The sequence below is a fragment of the Chlorocebus sabaeus genome, chromosome 20 (genome assembly GCF_047675955.1).
Source record: "Chlorocebus sabaeus isolate Y175 chromosome 20, mChlSab1.0.hap1, whole genome shotgun sequence".
NCBI classification, from domain to species: Eukaryota; Metazoa; Chordata; class Mammalia; order Primates; family Cercopithecidae; genus Chlorocebus; species Chlorocebus sabaeus.
Window position 1 is genome coordinate 25,885,337 of NC_132923.1, and position 23,924 is coordinate 25,909,260.

The window sequence follows — 23,924 nt, forward strand, 5'->3', positions numbered from 1 at the left end:
CAGACCCAGACAGAGCCTCGCGGCTGTGGCTGCAACAGGCGGCGGGCTCGGTTCGGGGGCGGAGGCGGCGAAGGGGCGGGGAGCGCCAGGAGGAGCGACCCGGCCCCATCACAGCCGCCTCTTCCCCGCCGCATGGACGAGCACCTCAGCCTTCTGCGCTCGCCGCCGCCGCCCTCAGCCCGCCACCGCGCCCACCCTGCCCAGCGCCCCGCGAGCAGCGGCGGCGCCCACACGCTGGTAAACCCCGGCTACGCGGAGCCCGCCGCAGGCCCCGAGCTGCCGCCCGACATGACCGTGGTGCCCGGGGACCACCTGCTGGAGCCGGAGGTGGCGGATGGTGGAGGGGCCCCGCCTCAGGGCGGCTGTGGCGGCGGCGGCTGCGACCGCTACGAGCCGCTACCGCCCTCACTGCCGGCCGCAGGCGAGCAGGACTGCTGCGGGGAGCGCGTGGTCATCAACATCTCCGGGCTGCGCTTCGAGACGCAGCTGAAGACCCTTTGCCAGTTCCCCGAGACGCTGCTGGGCGACCCCAAGCGGCGCATGAGGTACTTCGACCCGCTCCGCAACGAGTACTTCTTTGACCGCAACCGGCCCAGCTTCGACGCCATCCTCTACTACTATCAGTCCGGGGGCCGCATCCGCCGGCCGGTCAACGTGCCCATCGACATCTTCTCCGAGGAGATCCGCTTCTACCAGCTGGGCGAGGAGGCCATGGAGAAGTTCCGCGAGGACGAGGGCTTCCTGCGGGAGGAGGAGCGGCCCTTGCCCCGCCGCGACTTCCAGCGCCAGGTGTGGCTGCTCTTCGAGTACCCCGAGAGCTCCGGGCCGGCCCGGGGCATCGCCATCGTGTCCGTGCTGGTCATCCTCATCTCCATTGTCATCTTCTGCCTGGAGACGCTGCCGGAATTCCGCGACGAAAAGGACTACCCTGCCTCGCCGTCGCAGGACTCATTCGATGCAGCCGGCAACAGCACGTCGGGGGCCGCCGCGGGAGCCTCCAGCTTCTCGGATCCCTTCTTCGTGGTGGAGACGCTGTGCATCATCTGGTTCTCCTTCGAGCTGCTGGTGCGGTTCTTCGCTTGTCCTAGCAAAGCCACCTTCTCGCGAAACATCATGAACCTGATCGACATTGTGGCCATCATCCCTTATTTTATCACTCTGGGTACCGAGCTGGCCGAACGACAGGGCAACGGACAGCAGGCCATGTCTCTGGCCATCCTGAGGGTCATCCGCCTGGTGAGGGTCTTCCGCATCTTCAAGCTCTCGCGCCACTCCAAGGGGCTGCAGATCCTCGGGCAAACGCTGAAGGCGTCCATGCGGGAGTTGGGGTTGCTCATCTTCTTCCTCTTTATTGGGGTCATCCTTTTCTCCAGCGCGGTCTACTTTGCCGAGGCAGACGACCCCACTTCAGGTTTCAGCAGCATCCCGGATGCCTTCTGGTGGGCAGTGGTAACCATGACAACAGTGGGTTACGGCGATATGCACCCAGTGACCATAGGGGGCAAGATTGTGGGATCTCTCTGTGCCATCGCCGGTGTCTTGACCATCGCATTGCCTGTTCCCGTGATTGTTTCCAACTTCAATTACTTCTACCACCGGGAGACAGAAGGGGAAGAGCAAGCCCAGTACATGCACGTGGGAAGTTGCCAGCACCTCTCCTCTTCAGCCGAGGAGCTCCGAAAAGCAAGGAGTAACTCGACTCTGAGTAAGTCGGAGTATATGGTGATCGAAGAGGGGGGTATGAACCATAGCGCTTTCCCCCAGACCCCTTTCAAAACGGGCAATTCCACTGCCACCTGCACCACGAACAATAATCCCAACTCTTGTGTCAACATCAAAAAGATATTCACCGATGTTTAATATATGATACAAGTGACATGCTGTGCTCAGTATTGTGTGGAACATGCCCCCTTGGTCTGCCTATGCCCTTGTTTTATACATTTCCAGACCATTCATCAAGGAAAGGACCTGAAGAAGTGGAAAGCACACTTCATTCTCCCTCTCCCTACTGCTTCATACTGAAACAGGTGCCTGTTTTGCAAGTGGGCTGCATTCTCTCAGCTCTCCTTTTCCCCCTTACCCTCTCTCTCTTAACATTGTAAACAACAAACTTACATTAAACTGCATTTCTAGTACACGCCCTATTTTAAAAAGAGTAGTACATCCTGGGAGGAAATGAAACTAAAGAACAGTTAGAGTAACTGTTTAACCTCAGAATTTTAAAGGCAGTTGTTTCTGTCCTAAGTACATCAATTCGCAGTAAATGATGCTTCAGTTTGATGGACCTTTCAACGTTATTTCCTGAATATGAATTTCGGTTGCCTACCCTGTAGATATGTGAAGAGTCTAACTAGATAATGACTTGTAAACCCACCGTGAGTTATTTGGTTTTTGACTGAAATTCCTATTTGAATCCCCCTTCCCGGAATTTTAAGGGTCTCTACAACTTTGAATAAAGGGAAGTGCCCAAGATGTCCTGATATGACTAATTAGTTTAATTCTTTCGGGCTTGCTAAGCATTTCTAAAGCATTAGACTAACAGATTCCTGTGATGTTCTGTGCATATGTCCCAGCCCCAATATCTATCAAAGTCCAGAAACAGATGTTTTCAGTGCTGCTGAGAGAAACAAAAAATTTCCTAATGCATCTGAGAGATAAGCTTCGGCAGTATCACAAGAAGATTAAAGTGGCAGACACCCTTTCCAGCGGAAGTTACTAATTCGGACCTGACTGATGCAGTTCCCATAGCAACCCATGTTTCCTGGGAAACCCGAAAAAGGTTGTCATGGCATCTCTTGCTCTCTAGCCCCACCTCCCAGCCCCTGCCGTTTCCACAGTAACCTTTCCAGATGGTTCCTACTTACATGATTTCATAAGGAAAACCACTGTTTGAATAAGCCGCACAAAAAAAGTTAAGTCTGAGACTCTTAAGGAGGTGAAATGAATCCCAAATGCATTTTTTGACTATGAAAATCATTATGTCATTCCATAATGACTGAATCAAGAAGGAAAATATGGTGTTTGGAATGTTAGATATTAACCACAATAAGGCATGATCTGGATTACATGCTATTTATTAGGCAATAATTTTAAAAGATGCTTCTCTACAGTTTTCTTTATCCAAGAACTTTCAGGCCAACAAATGAAATTTAAAAGCAAATGTAAAAGTGTTCTGTACATAAGCAAATGAGAGATTCAATCAGTGTGCCTGAAACCTTACTATGAGGGACCTTCAGGTTTTCTCTTTAAAAAAAACAAAAACAGATCCCCCAACAGCTCTGTCGTCATCACAGCACTTGACAAGCTAAATAAACTTCACATAAATAAAGGATGCACGTTTTAAACTGAGTGAATTGCAGACAATCAATTAAAAGGAGGGACAGGAAGTAACCAGATCTCGGGAGAACACCTGCAAGTTTCAGCCATATGCCAAGGGTTGCCAGAAGACAGACAGAATCAGGTGAGCACTGTGTGATCTACTGGGAGCAGTCCCTTTTGTTATCCAGAGCCAGGGAACTGTCATTCATATAGAGACTGATGGTATTTGCCAAACCAACAGTTTTATATTAGTTGCATGCTTGGTGTCTTTTTAAAAATAATTTTCACCTTTCTCATTTGATTTCCATGTTGCTAACTGTCCTTTAGTTTCCATTGTTTATTACAAAAGGATAAAAAAACAGTCATTGCTCTTCAGAATAACCTTCACCCAAGCTGAACTGAAAATTATTCCATTCCTTTTACTAACCCACTTGGCCTCCAAGCAACCTGTTTCCCCTTAAAAAAGGATAAATGGCAGAATCTACTGCTGTTAGATATTGGTCCAATTTTAACTTACATAATTATTTAATAGTAAGCAGTGGTACAGTTTTTTGAAACAAAAAATGGTTAAACATAAAATAAGAGTAACTTTTTATTTAAACATAGTCATTCTGTTTCATATATATTATATAAATTATACATTATCCACAATTGTTTTTTGGTTTTGATAGCATATGACTATTCTATCCTTCCAGAGTAAATGAGAATAACCCTATTTTTAAAGCCCATAAAGTATTTTCAGTTAGGAGTATATTTATGATGCATGCATTGAAGAGAGTGGAAAATAATGATTGAGACTGTAAGAGAGAGCTGAGGAAGGAAAAGACCAAACAAATAGAGGCAAGAAATCTAAATATACCTGGTCATAGATTTGTTGTTTCTTTTTATCTGTGTATATCTAACTAGGACTTCATTATCTAGTTTTGGTTGCTTTTTGTTTGAGTTAACCTTTGACATTGATCTACCTCTTGACCAAACTTTTGGTACCCTTAATGACCAGAAATTATTTTTATGACACATTTTGATAATATGTTAGATACATTGTAACAATTACATTAAAATAATTTTCGTGTCTGTTCTTAAAATAACATAGAGGTCAACGAAGTGCAATGACAATTTTATTCATATTTATTCAAGAGATGTAGAAACCTTGATTAGTTCTGTAAGTAAATTATGGTTGTGCCATAATTCTTATGGTTATTAAATGGCAGTAATTTAAAGGGGACCTTTGTTCTTTAATCCAGAGAAATATCCTGGCTTTTGACTCATAACTTTGAGGTAATATGATTACTTGTAGTCACCACGTTGTAAGTTCCCTAAAGGCTACAGGCTCTGTGTCTTGAAGGTTTTAGGTACTAGTGCCTAGCACAGAATGTGTGCCACATTTGTTGAGTGAATGGCTGTTGTCTTACATGAATGTTATTTCCAGGCTTTTAATAAAGTGGCTGAAAGCATAAGCTCTGCAGTCATATTGCCAGGATTTGAATCCTGACTCTGCTATATGATCTTGAACAAATTACTTAACCTCTCTGTGCCTCAGTTTCTTTGTTTGTTAAATGGGGTAATAAACAGTACCTCATAGGTTTATTGTGAATAGTAAATGTTAATATAGGTAGAACACTTACAAAAAATAATTCCATGACATGGCATCAGAGATTTTGCTAAGAGATTATATTGTGATCATTACTCACAAACATTGTATAATTAATACAATGCTTTGTGAATATGAAATATATAAATAATCAGTGTCTTCCTATTTCCTTTCTATAATAAGAATAATAATAATTACCATTTATTAAGAGTCAACCATGTCCTGGACAGTCGTCAACTCCACAAGGTAAGTGCTATTAACCTCATTTTAGGAGGGCAAAAAACAGATGCTTAAAGTTAAGTGATTTCCCTAAGACTTCACAGCTAGCAGGAGACTCCAATGATTTAAAGTCATGTTATTCTGGCTCTGAAACCCGTGCTACTTTTATTAGGTGACTTGAAAAGCAAAATAAATCTCTTATGCTTTTAGGCTTGGCTTCAGCCCGTGTCACTAATTAATGAGTTCATGTAGATAACATATCTCCAGAAACCTATTTCATTTCAGTATACTGAAAATTAACCTGTTTAAAATAATCAGATATTTTAACCAAATATAAGGATCAAATATAAGTTATTTAAATAAGATGAAGAGATTGACTTTTCTAATAACAAAAGATTATATTCTTATGGTTGGTTTATCTAAATTTAATCTTAGAAAGTATAACCAGTCGTAGTAGTGTTTAGTGATAACTGCTACGACAATGGATATTTTTCAGTTTTAGGATGTTCTGTTTTCATGTGTTTTAATCAACAATAGATGATAGCATTATGCAAATTATTTTTCTATTTCCTTATGCTTTGCTTAAGTTACTGAAGAACCATACCAGAAAGTTGTGTAAATATTTTGACTCTCCCTTATAAAGAGGGAAGAAATTATTCAGAACAGAAGTATTAAAAGCAGAATGAGATTGCCAGTTCATTGAAACTTGTGACATTATTGCCTTACCTAACCACTCCATGGATCTTTAAGGTCATCTGTGCTCTAAAAAAATTAAAATATAATTTTTCCTACATAATAGCTGTAGACCCTTCTCTAAGTTCTTAAATCATTTATGAAATGAAAATGGATAGTGATTTGGGCTTAGAGCAAAATTCTAATGAGCCTATGTTTGCACATGCCAGCTAGCTTTGCCAAACTACAGGCTTCACTGTTAAGCTCAGTTGCATGTCTTAGGTGTTGAAGAAATATACAGATGTCTGTGTATAGCAAGAGATTCATGTGAGGAGGTGTGACTGGATCAGTTCACATCCATCAACCCCTAGGGGAAAAATGTATATGCCCTACAGCTGATGAATCCAGATAGAAACATGGAAGTTAACATTGTTATTATTTTATTTCTTTTATGATGTTTTAAAATGACATGATGCACCAACTATGGTGACATAACCACAGACACCTACACGTAGGAGGAAGCATTATGTCAGTTTTTTCTAAACTTTGAAATAAATTTTCAGTATTGAAATTTTAAATGCACAGTATGAAGACATTTAAAGTTATGGTTTGTTGCCATAAAATTTGTTATTTACCTTTTTGGCATATAACATACCGAAGTATTTGTTTTGCTATAGTATATAAATACAATGTATATAATATATCCTAGTAGTCTATTCCTTTGAGAACCATAACTATAACTTATTGACTTCTATACATTTAAAATTTCAACATTTTCTACAGCAATTCCAAGTCTTTCCCACCTCTCAGCTGTGAATAGAAGTGATAACCCTTCCCACTAAGAAATGCAAAGAAGCACATGTGCCCCATAATCTGAAGACTTATGGAAACACTGTGAGATAGAGGTGAGGAGCATAAGAATGTGGACGAGGATATTTAGGGATGCATTTTTAGGGTGGGAGCTTTTTCTTTCTGTCTTGTATTAGACCTTTTAAACTGAGGAGGATACAATTATTGGTTTTTGTACTATTCCGTATGGGTTTGGGGGGCAATTCTATATATATTAATGAAATCACTTGTTTTTTATATACCTTTAGGAAGTGATTGATAGCCTTTGAGAGAAAGTAAATCAAAGAAGGCAGGAAAAGGGGGGCAGAAGCCAATTAGAGCCCAGACCTTTACTATTGTGACTCAGCTCTTAACTTTCTGCCAGAAAATGGCCATTGCTACATAGCATATGATAATAGTATTCTTTATGTACTCATATTCAGTTTGCAAGTATAATTTAAATGATTCAGACTGGTTAGAAAGCTTTCAGATGTTTGTCTTGATTTTTAATGACGTCGTGAGCTAATTTTCAAAATTGTGAAGAAAAATACATTTTAAAAAGAAAATGTTTTCATGATTTTACTGGGTTCTTTTGTACCAGATGTGTTTTTTCTTCTGTTTTAAAATTTGCACCATTAGCTATCAAATGCATGTTAAGAAGAGATCTGGAAAAGAGCCTCCCATCATTTTCTTGGGAGCCATGTTGTTATTGTTGTAACCTAAATAGTGTGGAATAGGAACTCTGCCCTAAAAAATAAAGCCTGGAATTCTGGTTGCTAGCAATACAGCACTTAAATGGAGAAAAAAAATGATATTTCATCATGTCTAAAGAATGTTATGAATAAATTTGTTCATGCAAGACTCTGACTTTGCAGATACAGGGGTGATACTTTCCAGTATGGTGATAGTGATTGGGGAGAAGCTTTTTCTCTTACAGTGAGCTTCCAACTTCACACCCACTCCTAATATCATAACACAAAGGCTCTTGGGAATCTCTATGGAGGCCCCCACCAACTTTTTAGAATGAAAGTTAGCATCATGCCTACACGTTTTATATCAGACAGCACTGTTATTTCATTTGTCTTCCATTACATTTATTTTAAACTTCCGTTCATTATGGAAGTCCCTCTGAATCCTAAGGTTCTTATTTTTATACATTTAAACATGTTCTTTAAATTAAACGTAATTTGGAAGAGAAGCAGTGGGGACAATTTATTATACACACACACACACACACACACACACACACACACACACCCCTTACCTGTTCATAGATTACTTCCTATCCTGAAGTACATTTCCTTTCTGTCTGTTGATCTAAATGTTCTCATTTTTTCTGAAAATTAGTGAATTTCCAAAATACTCGTTTTCATTCCATATGTGCAGCATAAATATTTACAAATCATTTTTCTTTTTTTCCAGCCTTACTTAAAATGCAGGTTTATTGCCTAGTGTTCTCAATGCATTTATTAATGAAATAATATTCATAGAAATAGTAAATATACTCAACCTATCACCAAATTTTGTCATTTAGCCTCCCAGATATCTCTAAAAACAGTCTACTTTACTATGGCGCTGCCAGGACCACTCTAATCCACACTGTCGTCTCTATCCTACATAAGTGTGAAGGTCTCTTCATGGCATCCTCACATTTCTTGTGGGCACTCTTTGACCCTTTCTCTACCTGGTAGCCAGAATGATCTTTTTGAGACCAAAATCTGATTACATAACCCACCCCTGCCTAAAATTATTGCAGGGTCTTCTTGTTTTTAGGATAGAGACCCAAAGGCTTAGCATAGCTTTTATGGTCCCACATGATCTCGTATCCAACCTTACCTCCTCTTTGCTTATGTTTCTCCCCTCCTCCTTTTGTGCTCCAGTCACCCTGGTCTTCTTCCAGATACAGGATAAGCCCCCTTTCCCTCTTAAGCTAATGGGGATCTTTGCAATTGTTTCACTGCCAGCCTCCTCTTTCTCTCCTCACCTCTTCTATTTTTACTTCAATACTCCTCCAAGGCATCTCTCATGACTGGTTTCTTTCAGTTCCCCTATTACAGTGTAATAGTTCATTAAATGTAAGATGCCTTTGATTATAAGAAATATTATTATTTGTGTACTTTATTTTAAAGATTTCCAATTGTAAGGATAAAGTACCAGTGATTTTAAGGTGCATCCCAATTTCATAGATGCTCAAATCTAAAAATGTATGTCTTAGAATGCGTTAAATATAGTATGTTATCTTGACATAGCTGTAATTTTATATTTATTTGTGTTATATGATTAATTTCTGTTTCTTCCATGAGAGTGGGGACTATATCTTTCTTTGTTCACCACTGAGTCCCTTCCCACTCTCTCCTGAGTCTGCTCCAAAAGGCTGTCACCCCCCATCACTCCACCAAAAGTGTATTTGGCAAGGTCACTGGTAACCTCATATAACAATACCCAGTGGTCATTTCTCAGTTCTCATTTCAATTTGACCTATTAGAAGCATTTGGCATAGTCAGCTACCTCCCCATTCCTAAGAAGACTGTCTTCATTTGACTTCCAAGATAACACACTGTGGATTTTCTTTCTACTTCTCTGGCCTCTCCTTATTTACTGGTTCTTTCTCATTTTTTCATTCTTCATTCTATCTTATTCTAATAGCTTTAAACTATCTATGTGTGTACATTTGTATCTCCCACCTAGATCTCTCCCCTGAGCTCCTGATTGAATTTCCACCTGCCTACATGACGTCTCCACTTGGATATCTAATATACATCTCAAACTTAATATGTCCAAAACTGAGCTTCCCTCCTTCCCATCAAGCCTGTACTTCCTGCCCTCTTCCCCACCTCCACTACTGGCAGCTTCAATTTTCCAGTTGCTCAAAATAAAATCCTTGGAATTATCCTTGATTCTTCTTTTCCTCTTACATCCCTTATTTAATCCACTGTGTTAACACTACTTTTAAAATGTTTCAAGAGGCTTACCACTTCATACCACTTCTACCGCTACCACTTGATCTAAACCATCATTATCTTCACCTGGATTTTTACAGTAGCCTCCCGATGGTCCTCCAGTTTCCATTCTTCCTCTTATTTGAGTCTATTCTCAATATAACAACCAGGGTGATTCTTTTAAAACAGTTATCAAATTGTATTACATCTTTGTGTCAAAACCACCGTTTGGCACCCCATTTCACACAGAGTACCAGCTAAAGGCTTTTTTACAATGGCCTGCAAGGCCCTGTCTCATTTTGCCCTCCTTACCCTTTTGACCTAATTTCCAACTCCTCTCTCACTTGATCCTGTGCTGCAGCCACATTGGCCACCTTGATCTTCTTCAAATACACCAGGCATACTCCACCTTGGGGGCTTTGTGTTTATTGTTGTTCTCCCTGCCTAGAATGTTCTAGCATCTGATAGCTGCATGGCTGCCTCCGTCACCTCCTTCAGGTGTCACTTTCACATTGAAGCCTTCCCTAGCCACACTATTTAAAATTGCAGCCTCAAAACACTCTCTGTATCCTTTCTCTGCTTAATTTTCCCTCTAATGTATTAGGTATTTTATTTATTTTGTTTATTGTATGTTTTCCATTGCCTTCCATGAGGACAAGGAGTTTTGTCTGCTCAGTGTGCTGTATCACCAAAGACCTGACATAGTACCTGAAATACAGTTGGTGCCCAATAAGTATCTATTGGAAGGAGAGATGAGAGGAAGGAAATTACCTTCCAATTTGAGGTGTTTTAACCTATAAACAAAATTTTCGTGTCATGCATCTATGCTTCATTTAATCACTATGTGGTTTACACTCCTCATCATGCTCTGAAGGACAAAATTCCTTGTAATCAATTCACTGTAGAAGGCTTGCATTTGTTAAAACATGCTCCAGCAAGTTTTCCACAAGAAGTATTATGCCACCCAATTATGGGGATGGAATCCCTTAATGTAAGTAACTTAACTGTTACCTTATATGAGATATCATTGAGGGTACCTAGTCACTAAGGATACCTGGAAGTTAGAATCCTTCACAAAGACCATGTTTTTTCATACATAATAGCTAACAGAGTGCTTTTTATTAATGATAACATAAACGTGTTGACTAATTCACCAGGATGGCACAGCAAAATCAGAACAAACAAGTGATATCTCCAAAGGACTTATCTATCTAGCAGACATTCTAAGAAACTTCCCTATAAGTTCAGTCTCAGTTTCAGTTAATGATGAGTCCTAAAAATCCATTAAGTCTTCATTACTATGGAAGCTGATTGAATCAAACATTAGATTTCACTAGTGAATCACATTACAGAATTACATCACTGTAGATATGGACTGACTGGGTATCTTTTGCAAAATAACCTAATTTTAAAATGTAATGATAATTACATTTCAATAACCTATAATTACATTTAAACCTATAAACCTATAGGTTACATTTAAAATGTAATGATAATTACATTTTAAAATTATGACATTTAAAAATTAGCTATTTTTAAAAATAAAAATTAGCTATTTTTTGAAGTGATTGTTCATACATGAAAGGAGATGGGGACATTTACATCACTTAATGAAAAGTAAGAGCAGATTTTTAGAGCGATATTTATAAAATGGTAAAACTTAAACTACTTCTAAATAATTAGATGGAAGGTGAAGACAATCCAGCAGCATTTAGTTCTTAGTGTTGGGAGATTCCTAGCGGCATTGAAATACCAACACATATAGTATGTACTGACTGAAACTGATTAAAGCATTGGTAGCGGCCGGGCACAGTGGCTCAAGCCTGTAATCCCAGCACTTTGGGAGGCCGAGACGGGCGGATCACGAGGTCAGGAGATCGAGACCATCCTGGCTAACACGGTGAAACCCCCGTCTCTACTAAACAAATACAAAAAACTAGCCGGGCGAGGTGGCGGGCGCCTGTAGTCGCAGCTACTCGGGAGGCTGAGGCAGGAGAATGGCGTGAACCCGGAAGGCGGAGCTTGCAGTGAGCTGAGATCCGGCCACAGAGCGAGACTCCATCTCAAAAAAAAAAAAAAAAAAAAAAGCATTGATATGACTACTGCACATATTACCATGATTTTTTTGTAATATTGTAACCGAGGCACTTTCCTCTGCAGTAGGAAATGAGGATTCTCCTAATAAGAGGAACTTTCCCCACACCCCCTTTGAATTTCCTCCTTTCCCTGGATTTCTCAGGCAAACCAGACCAGAGAATGACCTGACTCTTGCCTCTGCATACCCAAGTGGCACAATTTCCTTACCAAATGTGTCAACAAATTTGAAACTAACATATGTGCCTGAGTTTACATATGTAGACCAGCAGAAATTAGAAACTCTTTTCTCCTTACATCACTTTACACAGTTAAGCTCACGTAGGATAAAGATCATTTTTCTCTTCTGAGAAAAATGTTGTTAGGGATTTTTAAAGAAATGACACAAAATATAGGATTGAAATCTATATTTGTGTTTTTTTCTGGTTTTGGATGAAGGATTGTGATATTGTTTATTTTTATGATTTAACTCACTATGGATTTTACTGGATTTTCTATTATAACTTTGTTTAGTCAAGGTATCAGACATTTAAGAGGCAGCCTTATGTGCCATTACATTTTGTATTTACCTCATGTCTGACTACAGAACAATAAAATATCAGATAGTCATGAATAAATTTCTTCTATAAGAAATTATTATGAAAAGCATGTTAAACAAGAGTGACTATGTGTCAGACTTCTAAAGAGCAAAATTTACTGGGTAACCAAAAAGTACAGTGAGAAATATTTTCTTCAAGTAAGAACTGTTTGAATTGCTTTATACCTAGATTCTGTAGACCTTTTGCCTGCGGACCTTTTAACTGATTTCAAAAGAGCATTTTACTGTGTGACCATATAAATTGAAGATACTTCTTATTAGTAGACCTAAATATTGCTCAAAGTAGTATCAGTTATACCTCACAGCTCATTTTCCCATGACTTTCTAAATTTTTTTAAGATGTAAGTTACATCTTAACATGTTACCGACTTTAATTACTGAGTGAGATTAAAGGTTTTTGCTTGCTAAGAGTACATAATTTTCAAGACCTCAATCAGAGAATTGTATATAACCAAATAAGAAATCTTTCTAGTCCTTGAGCTTATTCATTACCATTTACTTGGTAGAACTGGTAAAACTTATTGGTGTGCAGCTAACTCTAAGTAATTTAATAGATGTCAAAGTATATAGACACATGAAAACAAAGTTCCCATAAAACTATATGCTATAGAATGGCTTCAACTCTTTTCTCATCAAATATAAGTTAATAAGACTAACAGTTAAGTAAACTAGGTTTCTGTACTTCTTTCATTTAGGCCTTTTGGAGGTATTAATTACTTCTTCATAAATTTGATAATTATTGAAATTTGACTATTATTCTCTATTCTTGTTCTATATGTTGAAACATTTATTTGGTAAATTATCTTCAATTATAGGTCACTATCTTCTATTGTACCTCCTTTCTCTCTTTTTATAGAATCGATTTTGAGTCCATTCTTCTAAGCCTTTCAACCCACATCTTAACCAATAATATAGACATTATGATTTTTGGGGTTTTGGTTTTTTTTGAGACAGAGTCTTGCTCTGTCACCCATGCTGGAGTGCAGTGGCGCGATCTCGGCTCACTGCAAGCTTTGCCTCCCAGGTTCACGCCATTCTTCTGCCTCAGCCTCGCGCGTAGCTGGGACTACAGGCGCCTGCCACCATGCCCGACTAATTTTTTTTGTATTTTTAGTAGAGACAAGGTTTCACTCTGTTAGCCAGGATTGTCTTGATCTCCTGACCTCATGATCCGCCCGCCTGGGCCTCCTAAAGTGCTGGGATTACAGGTGCGAGCCACCACGCCCGGCCGACATTATGATTATTATCCTGATACCACTTTTATTTTTGTTTCTGTTGAATTACAACCCCCTCCACACCTATACTTTATTAGGTTACATGTGCACAACATGCAGGTTTGATACATAGGTGTACACGTGTCATGTTGGTTTGCTGCACCCATCAACTCGTCATTTCCATTAGGTATTTCTCCTAATGCTGTCCCTCCCCCAGCCCACCACTCCCCAGCAGGCCCCGGTGTGTGATGTTTTCCGCCTTGTGTCCAAGTGTTCTCATTGTTCAGTTTCCACCTATGAGAGAGAACACACGGTGTTTGGTTTTCTGTCCTTGGATAGTTTGCTGAGAATGATGGTTTCCAGCTTTATCCATGTCCCTCCAAAGGACATGAACTCATTCTTTTTCATGGCTTCATAGTATTCCATGGTGTATATGTGCCACATTTTCTTAATCCAGTCTATCAATGATAGACATTTGGGTTGGTTCATGAATGGAACGTTTTCTATTGACATAAAGTCTATAGTTTTTAAAAAGTTAAATATACCAGTAAATCATTGTGTTTACTCTGTCTGACAGATCCCTGAAAAGCCCCCCACATAAAGAACTGTAGAGCTGCACTGACCAGTAGGATGCTCCATTTTAAATTGCCTGGATCAAGAATGCAGTAGCAGTTATATCACTGATGGGCAGTGATCCATCTGCCAGCACATGTTTTTATTTCAGTTGACATTAAATAATATGTCTCTAACAAATGCTTTATATAAAGGGAACAGCTCTGAAGTTGGAGGATTCGCTTCATAATGCACGCATATAAAAGATATATTTGATCAAGAGATGAAGAATGCTAAAAATATTAAGGTATCATTGCAACCTTTTGACATTTTGATGAAATCGAATCATCCAAAAACTATAATCAGTGCTGCAGATAAAGAAAGCCTAAAATTTGTTTCTAACAAGCCAACTATTACTGTTTTTTTTTTTAAATTAAGTAGTGGACTGTGTTTAATCATGAGATATAATCATGTTATACTCCATATTCTGGGTTATGTGCAACTTTATTTGTGAAGGTGTGTTTTGTACCAAAGGCTCTCATACATAGATTAGTCCATTTACATATGAATAAGTGAGTCTACACTGTGCCCAAATGAATGGTATTAAAGACAGACTTGCCTAAAAGAAATGTGCCTTGCTTGATTAAACATTCTTTTATTTTTTAATTCAAAATGATAGATTTGCAAATTAGTCTCATAGGTTTTAGCTGAGCTGAACTTGACAAAGATATATTAGTACTTATTAAATGTTTTAGTATTCTATCTTAATTAAAATTGTAACATTTAGTTATACTTTCAACAGTTCATATGTTATATATTCGTTTAATTTTGTTTTCATGGGATGTTTGATGTGGTGAGACAAAGCACATTCTTAAAGATATATATAATATTTCATCTAATGTTTATAACTTTTCCTTCAAAATTATATATGTAAAAGTTTCCTTAACTCATTTTCTATTTTTATATTCTTTTAGAAATGGAACTCTTTTTCAATTTAAAAAAGTTTTAGTTGGAAAAGAGATTTAGAAGGTCATGAAGATGGTTTCCCATTTGGGGACATTTCACTTCTGTGCCATTAATGTATTTACTGTGACATTTCAGCAGAATGGTAGCTATTTGTATATTATTTCATAAGCCTTATGGAAAGTCAAACTGTGAAAATTTATTATATAGAACCCTTTTTTATTTCCATATTTTAGTTTCAAAATATACCTGAACAAATGCATAAATAACAAATCCTGTGTTATTTAAATGTATAACAATGCTATGTTATAATAAGAGCACTTGTAGAATTTTAATTATTATAAAAATATTTCAGTAGCAAAGCCAAGATTATAAATTTTTTGATCCCCTACAGAATGGAATACAAGTGATGAATTGCATTGTATAAGAATCAGTAACTAAAACAATCTTATTCCTGCAGCAAAACAGATAGATAAATAAAAGATACAATCTAGGTAACTTTCTTTGAGGCAAAGTCTACAATGAATTTCTCACAAGCTGCTGGTAATTTCTTTGTGTCAAAACTTTGAGACCAGATCACTACAGGAAAAATGAAATAAAAATCTGACAGCTATCTCAGATTTGAGCTATGTGAACTTTTAGTCAAGATGATTTGTGATTGAAGTGAAAATATGGCCACTGCCTTGTCTTTGTTCTACATTAGCCCATTTAGTAGAGACTTGGACCTTGAGAATAGTCAGTCCATTGCAGCCAACATAATCCTTATAATTAATTATCACAGCCTGGGTAGCAGTAAAGTAATGCACATCAGCTGCTGGGATGATTGAAACAAACTGATCAACTCTGTTACAGGAGGTCTTAGACATTCAGATGTTTTAGTAAGCATCAGTAGGTGTTACAAAAATAGACACAAAAACTACCTTTATAAAACACCAATGAGACAACTGTATGCATTATAGTATATTTAATATCTGAATTATTATTACAGATTACAGTTTCAAATAAAGACAAAACCTGGATTTTTGTTGTAAAAGCACAGGATGGTGTCAGATGAGTAAACTGTCATACTGAATATGGTTCACAGAAAGGATAGTAAAAATGGTACTGGTTTAGATAACAGTAGACCAGAATTTTTATCCACTTTCTACCTGTGGGACCTTAGGTAAATCAGTTACATTACTAGACTTCAGTTTGCAGGCTTGAATTGCAAGATGCGTGTGCTGGATTCAGTGATCTCCAAAGCCCTCACCAGTCCCCAAATTCTCATTATACACATTTGAGAAATGCTTTGAAGAAAACTTAGGGCTGGGTGCGGTGGCTCACGCCTATAATCCTAGCACTTTTGGAGGCCGAGGTGGGTGGATGACAAGGTCAGGAGTTCGAGACCAGCCTGGCCAACACAGTGAAACCTCAACTCTACTAAAAATACAAAAATTAGCCGGGCCTGGTGGTACGTGCCTGTAGTCCCAGCTACTCATGAGGCTGAGACAGGTGAACCACTTGAACCCAGGAGGTGGGGGGTTGCAGTGAGCCAAGATCACGCCACTGCACTCCAGCTTGGGCAACAGAGTGAGACTTTGTCTCAAAAAAAAAAAAAAAAAAGAAAGAAAGAAAAAAGTACCCAGATTTTCTTATGCAGGAAAGAATACATGAAGTAAGATTTAAGCCTTGAAAGTATCATAAATATATCATTCTTCAAATTTATTATGATGAAAGAAAATAGGATTCTTTCTCCTCAGAATTTTCATTGATCTATAATGGGATCAAAAAGTAGAAAAATCAGTCTGCAGAATGAAAACAGATTAATTGAAATAGCTAGAAAGGAGGGGAGAGCATTTGTTTAATTAAATGTTAAGGTAACTTGAAAATTGTCTATGAAATGCTAAAACCGTACCACAGCCTTATTGTACGCTCAACATTTTAAGCCTGGGAGCAGGGGACGGTGGGAAAAGGCTGGAGTGATAGAAGTGTTTGCCTTATGATCTCTTGACTCCTTTTACACAAGAAGCAGATTGGTAGAGCTTAAGCAGGTGTCTGTGCTGTGGTGCTGGCTCTGCCAAAAACTCTCATGTGCCCTAGGAAAGTTCATTTAACTTCTCTGAGCCCAAGTTTATCTGTAAAGTGAAGACTTTTTAAATTTAGTAATCTGTATGTCTCTTCATCTCAGAATTCTATAACGTTTTCAGACTGTTATATGTGTACATGTACATGTTGCTCCCCTCTGGTCACTAAGATGCCACATGTTTCTACTTGAGTGAACAGATTGCAAGTCCAAATGTTCTTGTTTCTAATATTAATAATTGACCTCAGCAAGACCTAAAAAAGTAAAAAAAAAAAAAAAAAAAAAAAAAAAAAAGTAAATCTTACCTTTTATTTTCACCTTGGCTTTAAATTATTATGATTTATCATTTCATCTTTGAATGCTGAGTGAGTTACCTAAATAGAATGTCTGTTCCAGTTAATCTTCTCTTTAAATTTTTGTAGTTTAATAAACATGTAGCAAATCAGAAGCAACTATAACATGCTTATCAATGAACTGTAGCAGATTGTATGGTGCATTTTTGTCACATTAAAAAGTTAATGCCCTTTTGGTCCCAGAAGCAATGACTATAATCTAAAATAATATTCACAAAATTTTGTGAATGTTTTTGAATACAGAGGAGGCCTAATCGAGCCATATTGTAGTTCATTTTGCTCAGGAGTGAGAAACAAAATTCAGGGATAACCCAAACATGTCTGTTTGGCAATAGTGGATAGTTAGGTAAAGAAGGATGATAGCTTTTGCACATCACAGATAAGAGGTGACTATACCTATTGAAAAACAGGAATATATTCTGGTTCCTGGTTTTATGATGTAAAGATATTAGAAGGATACTAAAATGTGGATGCTTGGGAAATTGAATAATACAGAAATATTTTGTCATACTGAGATTATTTGTCCAGAAGTTTAGTCTCATATCCCTTCCATTCAGAAAAGGGGGCAGTTTTTAAAGGCCTCTGTCATAATAGGAAATGTATATTTTGACTAGTGGAGCAATTAGTTAAAACATTTAATCTGATCATTTTGGTTTTGTGAATCTGAATTTTCATTTTAGGTGTAATTGAGTCACTTATGTATTACTGTGATCTTTGTGAGAAGTGATTTCGTCTTTTCTTTTAAGTTGGTGAAACTTGATAAATGGTGATTCTAGCATATTGTGTTAATACTGTATCTTACACTAATTTGTGAACTGGCCATCATAAACAAATCATAGTAGTATCTCTTCTGGTAAATTGTTTCTATGGTGTGATCTCTTAATGCTGTGTTTGGGGGTGGGGATGGGGTTAAGTATTTTGTTGACTTTAAGATGTCAAAGTGTTTTTCTTAAATGCCATAAAATTGTATGACTATAAGCCAAATAAGAATATTCTCTTTTTTCACTTTTAAGGGCACTGTATAGACCATTTTGGAAACTATCCCACAGAATGGTATAATTTAAGTTTAAAAGCTCTTACACACATACACACACACAAATATATATATACACACGTACAAGGGAAAGCAAACAGTGTATGCGGTATTTCTACGTGACATGCTACATGTTGCAAGAATCCATTTTCAAAATCTTACACAGATTATGCAGAGGTCAAAATAACAAATACAACACCTCAATTTTTTATAGAGTCTAGCATTAGTTTACTTATAAGATTTGCTTACATCATACTTCGCAAAGATCATTTACATCATTTAATGTTGAAAATATTTATATGAAGTACTAATGTCATCTGAAGTTTAGAGATTAAACAACCAAGGTTTAGAAAGATCAAATGACTAGTCCAAGATAATATGGCCAATAAATGACTCTAAACCTCCTATGTTCTTTATACTATTCACCTTTTGTCATGTTATTTTTATCCTGTCACTGCCATTATCTTTAAAACTTTGACAAAAATTTACTTTTAAAAGATACATTGGGAATTTTCAGATTTTAGTGCAAAGACATTGTTGCTGTTCTTGTCAGACCTTTTGAGATACTTCCAGACTATAGCCCTTCCACAGGGCGATACTCAAACATTTTCCACCTAAAACATTTAAGTCTGCACACCCTGACCACAGACACTGAATTCGCTTGATGTCAGAATGCTAGACTAAAAGTTGATCTTCTTGACTGACATTTCTAATCTCCCTTTTTAAAAATTCATCATAATGACTGACTTCTGAACAGCTGAATAAAGCAGTGATCAACACAAGAAACTGCATCCATTCTGATTCAGAGGAAAAAAAATCCAACCTAGTAACCATTTTTCAGCATATTGTATTTCATCACATTTATTCTGTGATTAGTGGAGGACAGAGAAGAGGGACTGGGGTGAAAAACTGCCTTTATTTTAAGAAAACTCATTTCCTGTAACTATTCAAAAAGTATTGATTATCAAGTGTTAGATAACAATATTACTAACATTTATCATAGTTCAAATATTTAGTGAAATTTCTCCACATATTTAAAATTTTACTTAAGAATTTTCCCAGTTAAAATGTCATGACTGCTTAGTTTGAATAAGGAAGATATTCATTTCAATTCATGACACAATATTACATTTTTATTCTTTCTCAGACAACAGAGAGACACTGTTACTGCTTTCCCTTGTAAGTCAACAGTCTGTGATACACGCTGTACTTTTACTGATTAGCAATGCATTGTTACTGTGAATATTTAGCTAGAACTTATTATATTGGAATTTAAAATTTTCTAACATTGAATTTAATTCTCTTCATCAAATAAATAAGCATTATTTTTTATGAAATGAAATAATCATTCTTAAGCAGTGATAGTAATGGAATTCTGAATAAGATATAAAATCAAACATATTCTAGTTTTTCTATGTTTATCCTTTAACATTGAGTTGTTTTAACTTATCACATATTATTGTTAAGTTGAAATAAGCTTTATGCCATGTTCTCTGATGTTCTTGTCATAATAATTTTGGGCCTTTGTTAAGTAAATATCAGAAAATATCTGTGAGTTTTGATTATGTGATGTTTTCATCTGATTCATTTTTAAAATTTGTCATTGGATTTAAAATGTTTTCTTTGCTAATGTTATATAGAGAATTCAATAAAAGACCAAAAAAGGAAATCCTGTTGCACATATTACTAATTAGTTCCAAATGATTTCCTTCCCTTTCTTTCCTTTCTTCCTTCCTCCCTTCCTCTCTTTCCTTGTTTTCTTTTTGCAAAAGAGGAAACATCAAAAGCTGGGCAGTTGTCAGTACCTCAAGCATCAGCTGCCTTTGAGACCAGCTCTGCAGACTCTTATGTATTCTCCCACATGACTGTAATGAAGACTTCTGTGTATTACACTTTGCAAGCCTTTTGAAAGCCAACATTCCCTAGGTTTCTTCCAGTGTTCCCTATCTTACACTGTTGGAGACACAGTAAAGTCTCAAGGAAGGAAAAACTTATTCACAATAGTCTGTGCCTTTATGCTTTGTACTAGTTATATGAGTAAATTATGGCACAGCAAATGTACATTATTTTATGCAGAAATAAGTATTGGACATCAATTGCGTGCACTGACCTGTTCACAGCAATGTCAGGGATATGGATGTCAATATGTAGATGACCCTGCTCTCAGATATATGCATGTGTGCACACACACGTATATATACATATATATACCTATATACACACACATATATACACACATATATATACACATACATATATACACACACACATATATATGTATATACATACACACACATATTCCCAAGCTAGTAGGTTAGGATCCTCTTTAGATCCAGAATTGGTCAAATATTAAATAAGAACATTCTGTTTTCAATATTTATTCTCTGTGTATGCCCAATGTTTTTGTATCGTAAGAGAGTATAATTTCTAGCAATCACCTTTTATATACCCATTGTTCTCATTTTGTGCTTAGCAATGTTGATCCTAACTCTTTTTCTTTTTCCTAATAACAGCTAGTTACTCAAATGTGTTTTTACTTTTGGAATGTCAACAAATAATACATCATCAAAACAGAGGCCCTCTGTGTTGTTTCCACCTGGAATTTTACTTTGTCTAAAAAAACTAAGTGCAGATTTAGATGGCTTTACACATGTGGTGATTAGTTATTAGAGACAAGAACAAAACATATTTTTCTAATCCTCCAATTGACATGAGAAATTACTTTTTAAGCTTTCTTGTCATAGAATTTTGGTAGTGAACTCCATTAGTGACTATGTGTAAAGTTTTTTTTTTGTTGTTGTTGTTGTTTTTTTTTTTTGAGACGGAGTCTTGCTCTGTTGCCCAAGCTGGAGTGCAGTGGCATGATCTCAGCTGACTACAACCTCCACCTCCCAGGTTCAAGCGATTCTCCTGCCTCAACCTCCGAGTAGCTGGGACTACAGGCATGTGCTACCACACCCAGCTAATTTTTGTATATTTAGTAGATATGGGGTTTTACCATGTTGGCCAGGCTGGTCTCAGTCTTCTGACCTCAGGTGATCCACCCACCTGAGCCTCCCGAAGTGCTGGGATTACAGGCATGAGCCACCATGCCAGGCCTAAAGTATTTCATTTTAAGGGACCAAATCTTTAAGTCCTTTGGAAATGGTCACAGAGTAAATTAAGAGATGTAGGTTGTTTCCAAGGGATTACCTATATCCTCTTTGAACCATGCCTGTATTCAAAAGAATTCACACTTTTCTGCTGGATTTCAACAGAGACAAATTAGTACATAATTATTGCTGCACACCTCCTATGAGTTAGGACCCACTCAATCATCCATTCACTTTTCTGTACTTTCCTTTGTACTAAAACCCTTATCAATCTTGTGACTTTCTCTCCCTTATATCTACTGTTTATAGGTTTCATTAATCACAAACAAATTGGTTATTTTGTTTCAAAAAATCCTCTTTACTTTCAGTGATATCTGATAACTTTAGTCATAGAGGAGGAGACTATATCATGGAATTCGAAAAGCCAAATGAGGAGCTAAAACTCTAGTGACAAATACTATCTTAAAATGTAAGGTCAGTGAAGTAATTTTTTTGGAAATGGAGCCACCAGAGAAGGAACAAATAGAAATCTGATTTCAAAACACACAATTGACAAGGAAATGAATAAATGTGGCACAGTCCCTCACCCATGCCTGGTCTGATTTGGCATAAAAAATGCTTCTAAATGAAGGTGAAGAACACAAATGAATTCATAGGTACTATTCATTAACCTTTGCAATGTAGATGCCAGGTATTACTAGTTCATACCCATATGCCAGCCATGAAAACAGACAGTTGTTTCCATATAACCTGAATCTAAAAGTAATCAGAGACAGCATGACGTAAGTTAGTCAGAGGACCTAGTAGGAATCTGGAATCTGGAATAAATGATGATAAATATATCTTCAGTCTATTTTTCATTTACCTCTATAGAGTAGCTGAGGAATTCTGCAGAGGAAAAGGCTTGTGTTGTGTCTTAATTTGTGGCAATAGAGATGGAAATAAGAGAGAGGAAAGTGACATTCATAAATGTGGATGTAAATTTTTGAGGTAGAGTTAATTTTTTCCTTTATTCCTGGAGGCAATTTATAAGGCTATTTTAACTTTGTATGTCCTAGTCTCGATAATGTATTGAATTTGTGATTTTAATATGCTGCTCCCTGCAGGCACTTTCCATGCCAGTAGGAATCTCTGCACTATCAGGCCAAGCTCTCAGCATGTGTAGTAGCCAAGAAAAAACCTAGCAAACAGAACTCCAGGGGCATGCCATACATGTGTGTATAGTTAGACAAGATTAGACAGCTCTACAGGGCACCCCTCAGAGTTAGCCCACATTCTCAGAATGGCTGGAATATACGTTAATGGGGCATTATATCTGTACTGTGCTTTCTAATATTTATAATATTTTAAGTAGGTATATATAGTTCAAAGCAACTCTATATACTTAAATATATAAAGTATACATATATATATTCTCTGAAATAGGCAGAGGAGGTGGCATCACATGCTTTTTATAAAAGAAGAAACTGGATGCACAGTTATGCAGTTTACCTAAGGTCATGTGGTCAGCAAATGTCAGAAAGTGACTAGAATACAAGGTTTTCTGACTCCTGATCCCCAGTTCTTTTTGTATAGCCACATTTCCCTCCCCCCAACACCCCTCTTATCTCAAATTCTGGGTTCCCTAAGAAGTGAAAAAACTGAGAGGATTATTATCAGAAAATCTTAAAGAAGAGCAGAAGAAAGCCCTTGCTATTGTGTTTGTCTTATACCATGTTCACATTGGCGAGCCTAGCCCTGCCTCAGCAAGCCTCAAGATCCAATCCCCTTACCTTAAAGCGAGACACCAAGATAAATAAAAACCCAAGCTCTTCAAACTGAATCAACCACCATTCCCTTCATCTATTCATTTATTCGTTCAAAAATGTTTGAGCAGCTCTTATATGCAATTTCTCCTTCTCACTTCAGTGGAAAAGTTATCCCAGTCTCTGGAGCTCCATTCCATCCTGTTCAACCTCCTTCAGAACCTGACTGTATTAAATATCATCTGCCTTTTCCTTATCCTCAGTATATCCCCACCTCAGAATCTATGATCGGTGGATATGTTTCCTTGACCATTGTTAGCTCTCTTTGCCCCCTTCCCCTCAAAGCCAAACTTCTTAAAAAGTCTCTACTTCCTGACCCCTCATTTATTTGACATTCTTCTACAGTGTTATTCCTCTGTAATCTGGCTTCGGTCTCCACTTCTACACTGAACATTTCCTTAATACTGGTTTCTCTCTCATACATCAATTCTCAACCTCCCCAACTCTGTAGAATTTGACACTATTGATCCTCCCTCCTTCTTGGGTTTTGTGACATTTTCTCTCAGTCACCTTCACTGACTTGTCTTTCTCTTATCACTTTTTAAATACTGCTGCTCCCCAAGATTCTGATCTCAGGCCTCACTTTTTCTG

The 23,924-nt window shown here is 37.6% G+C and overlaps 1 protein-coding gene across 2 annotated transcripts; it reads left to right on the plus strand.

Annotated features, from left to right (window-relative positions):
* KCNA3 (potassium voltage-gated channel subfamily A member 3) lies at positions 1 to 22,802 on the plus strand. 2 transcript variants are annotated; one of them, XM_007977626.3, is made up of 3 exons: positions 1 to 3,460; positions 6,584 to 6,705; positions 14,051 to 22,802. In XM_007977626.3, exon 1 carries the CDS (start codon positions 133 to 135, stop codon positions 1,858 to 1,860), a length of 1,728 nt encoding a protein of 575 aa, XP_007975817.3. In that variant the 5' UTR covers positions 1 to 132; the 3' UTR covers positions 1,861 to 3,460; positions 6,584 to 6,705; positions 14,051 to 22,802. The 2 variants fall into 2 exon arrangements, with proteins under 2 accessions (XP_007975817.3, XP_007975820.3); XM_007977629.3 differs by lacking the exon at positions 6,584 to 6,705.
* The last annotated feature ends 1,122 nt before the right edge of the window (positions 22,803 to 23,924 follow it).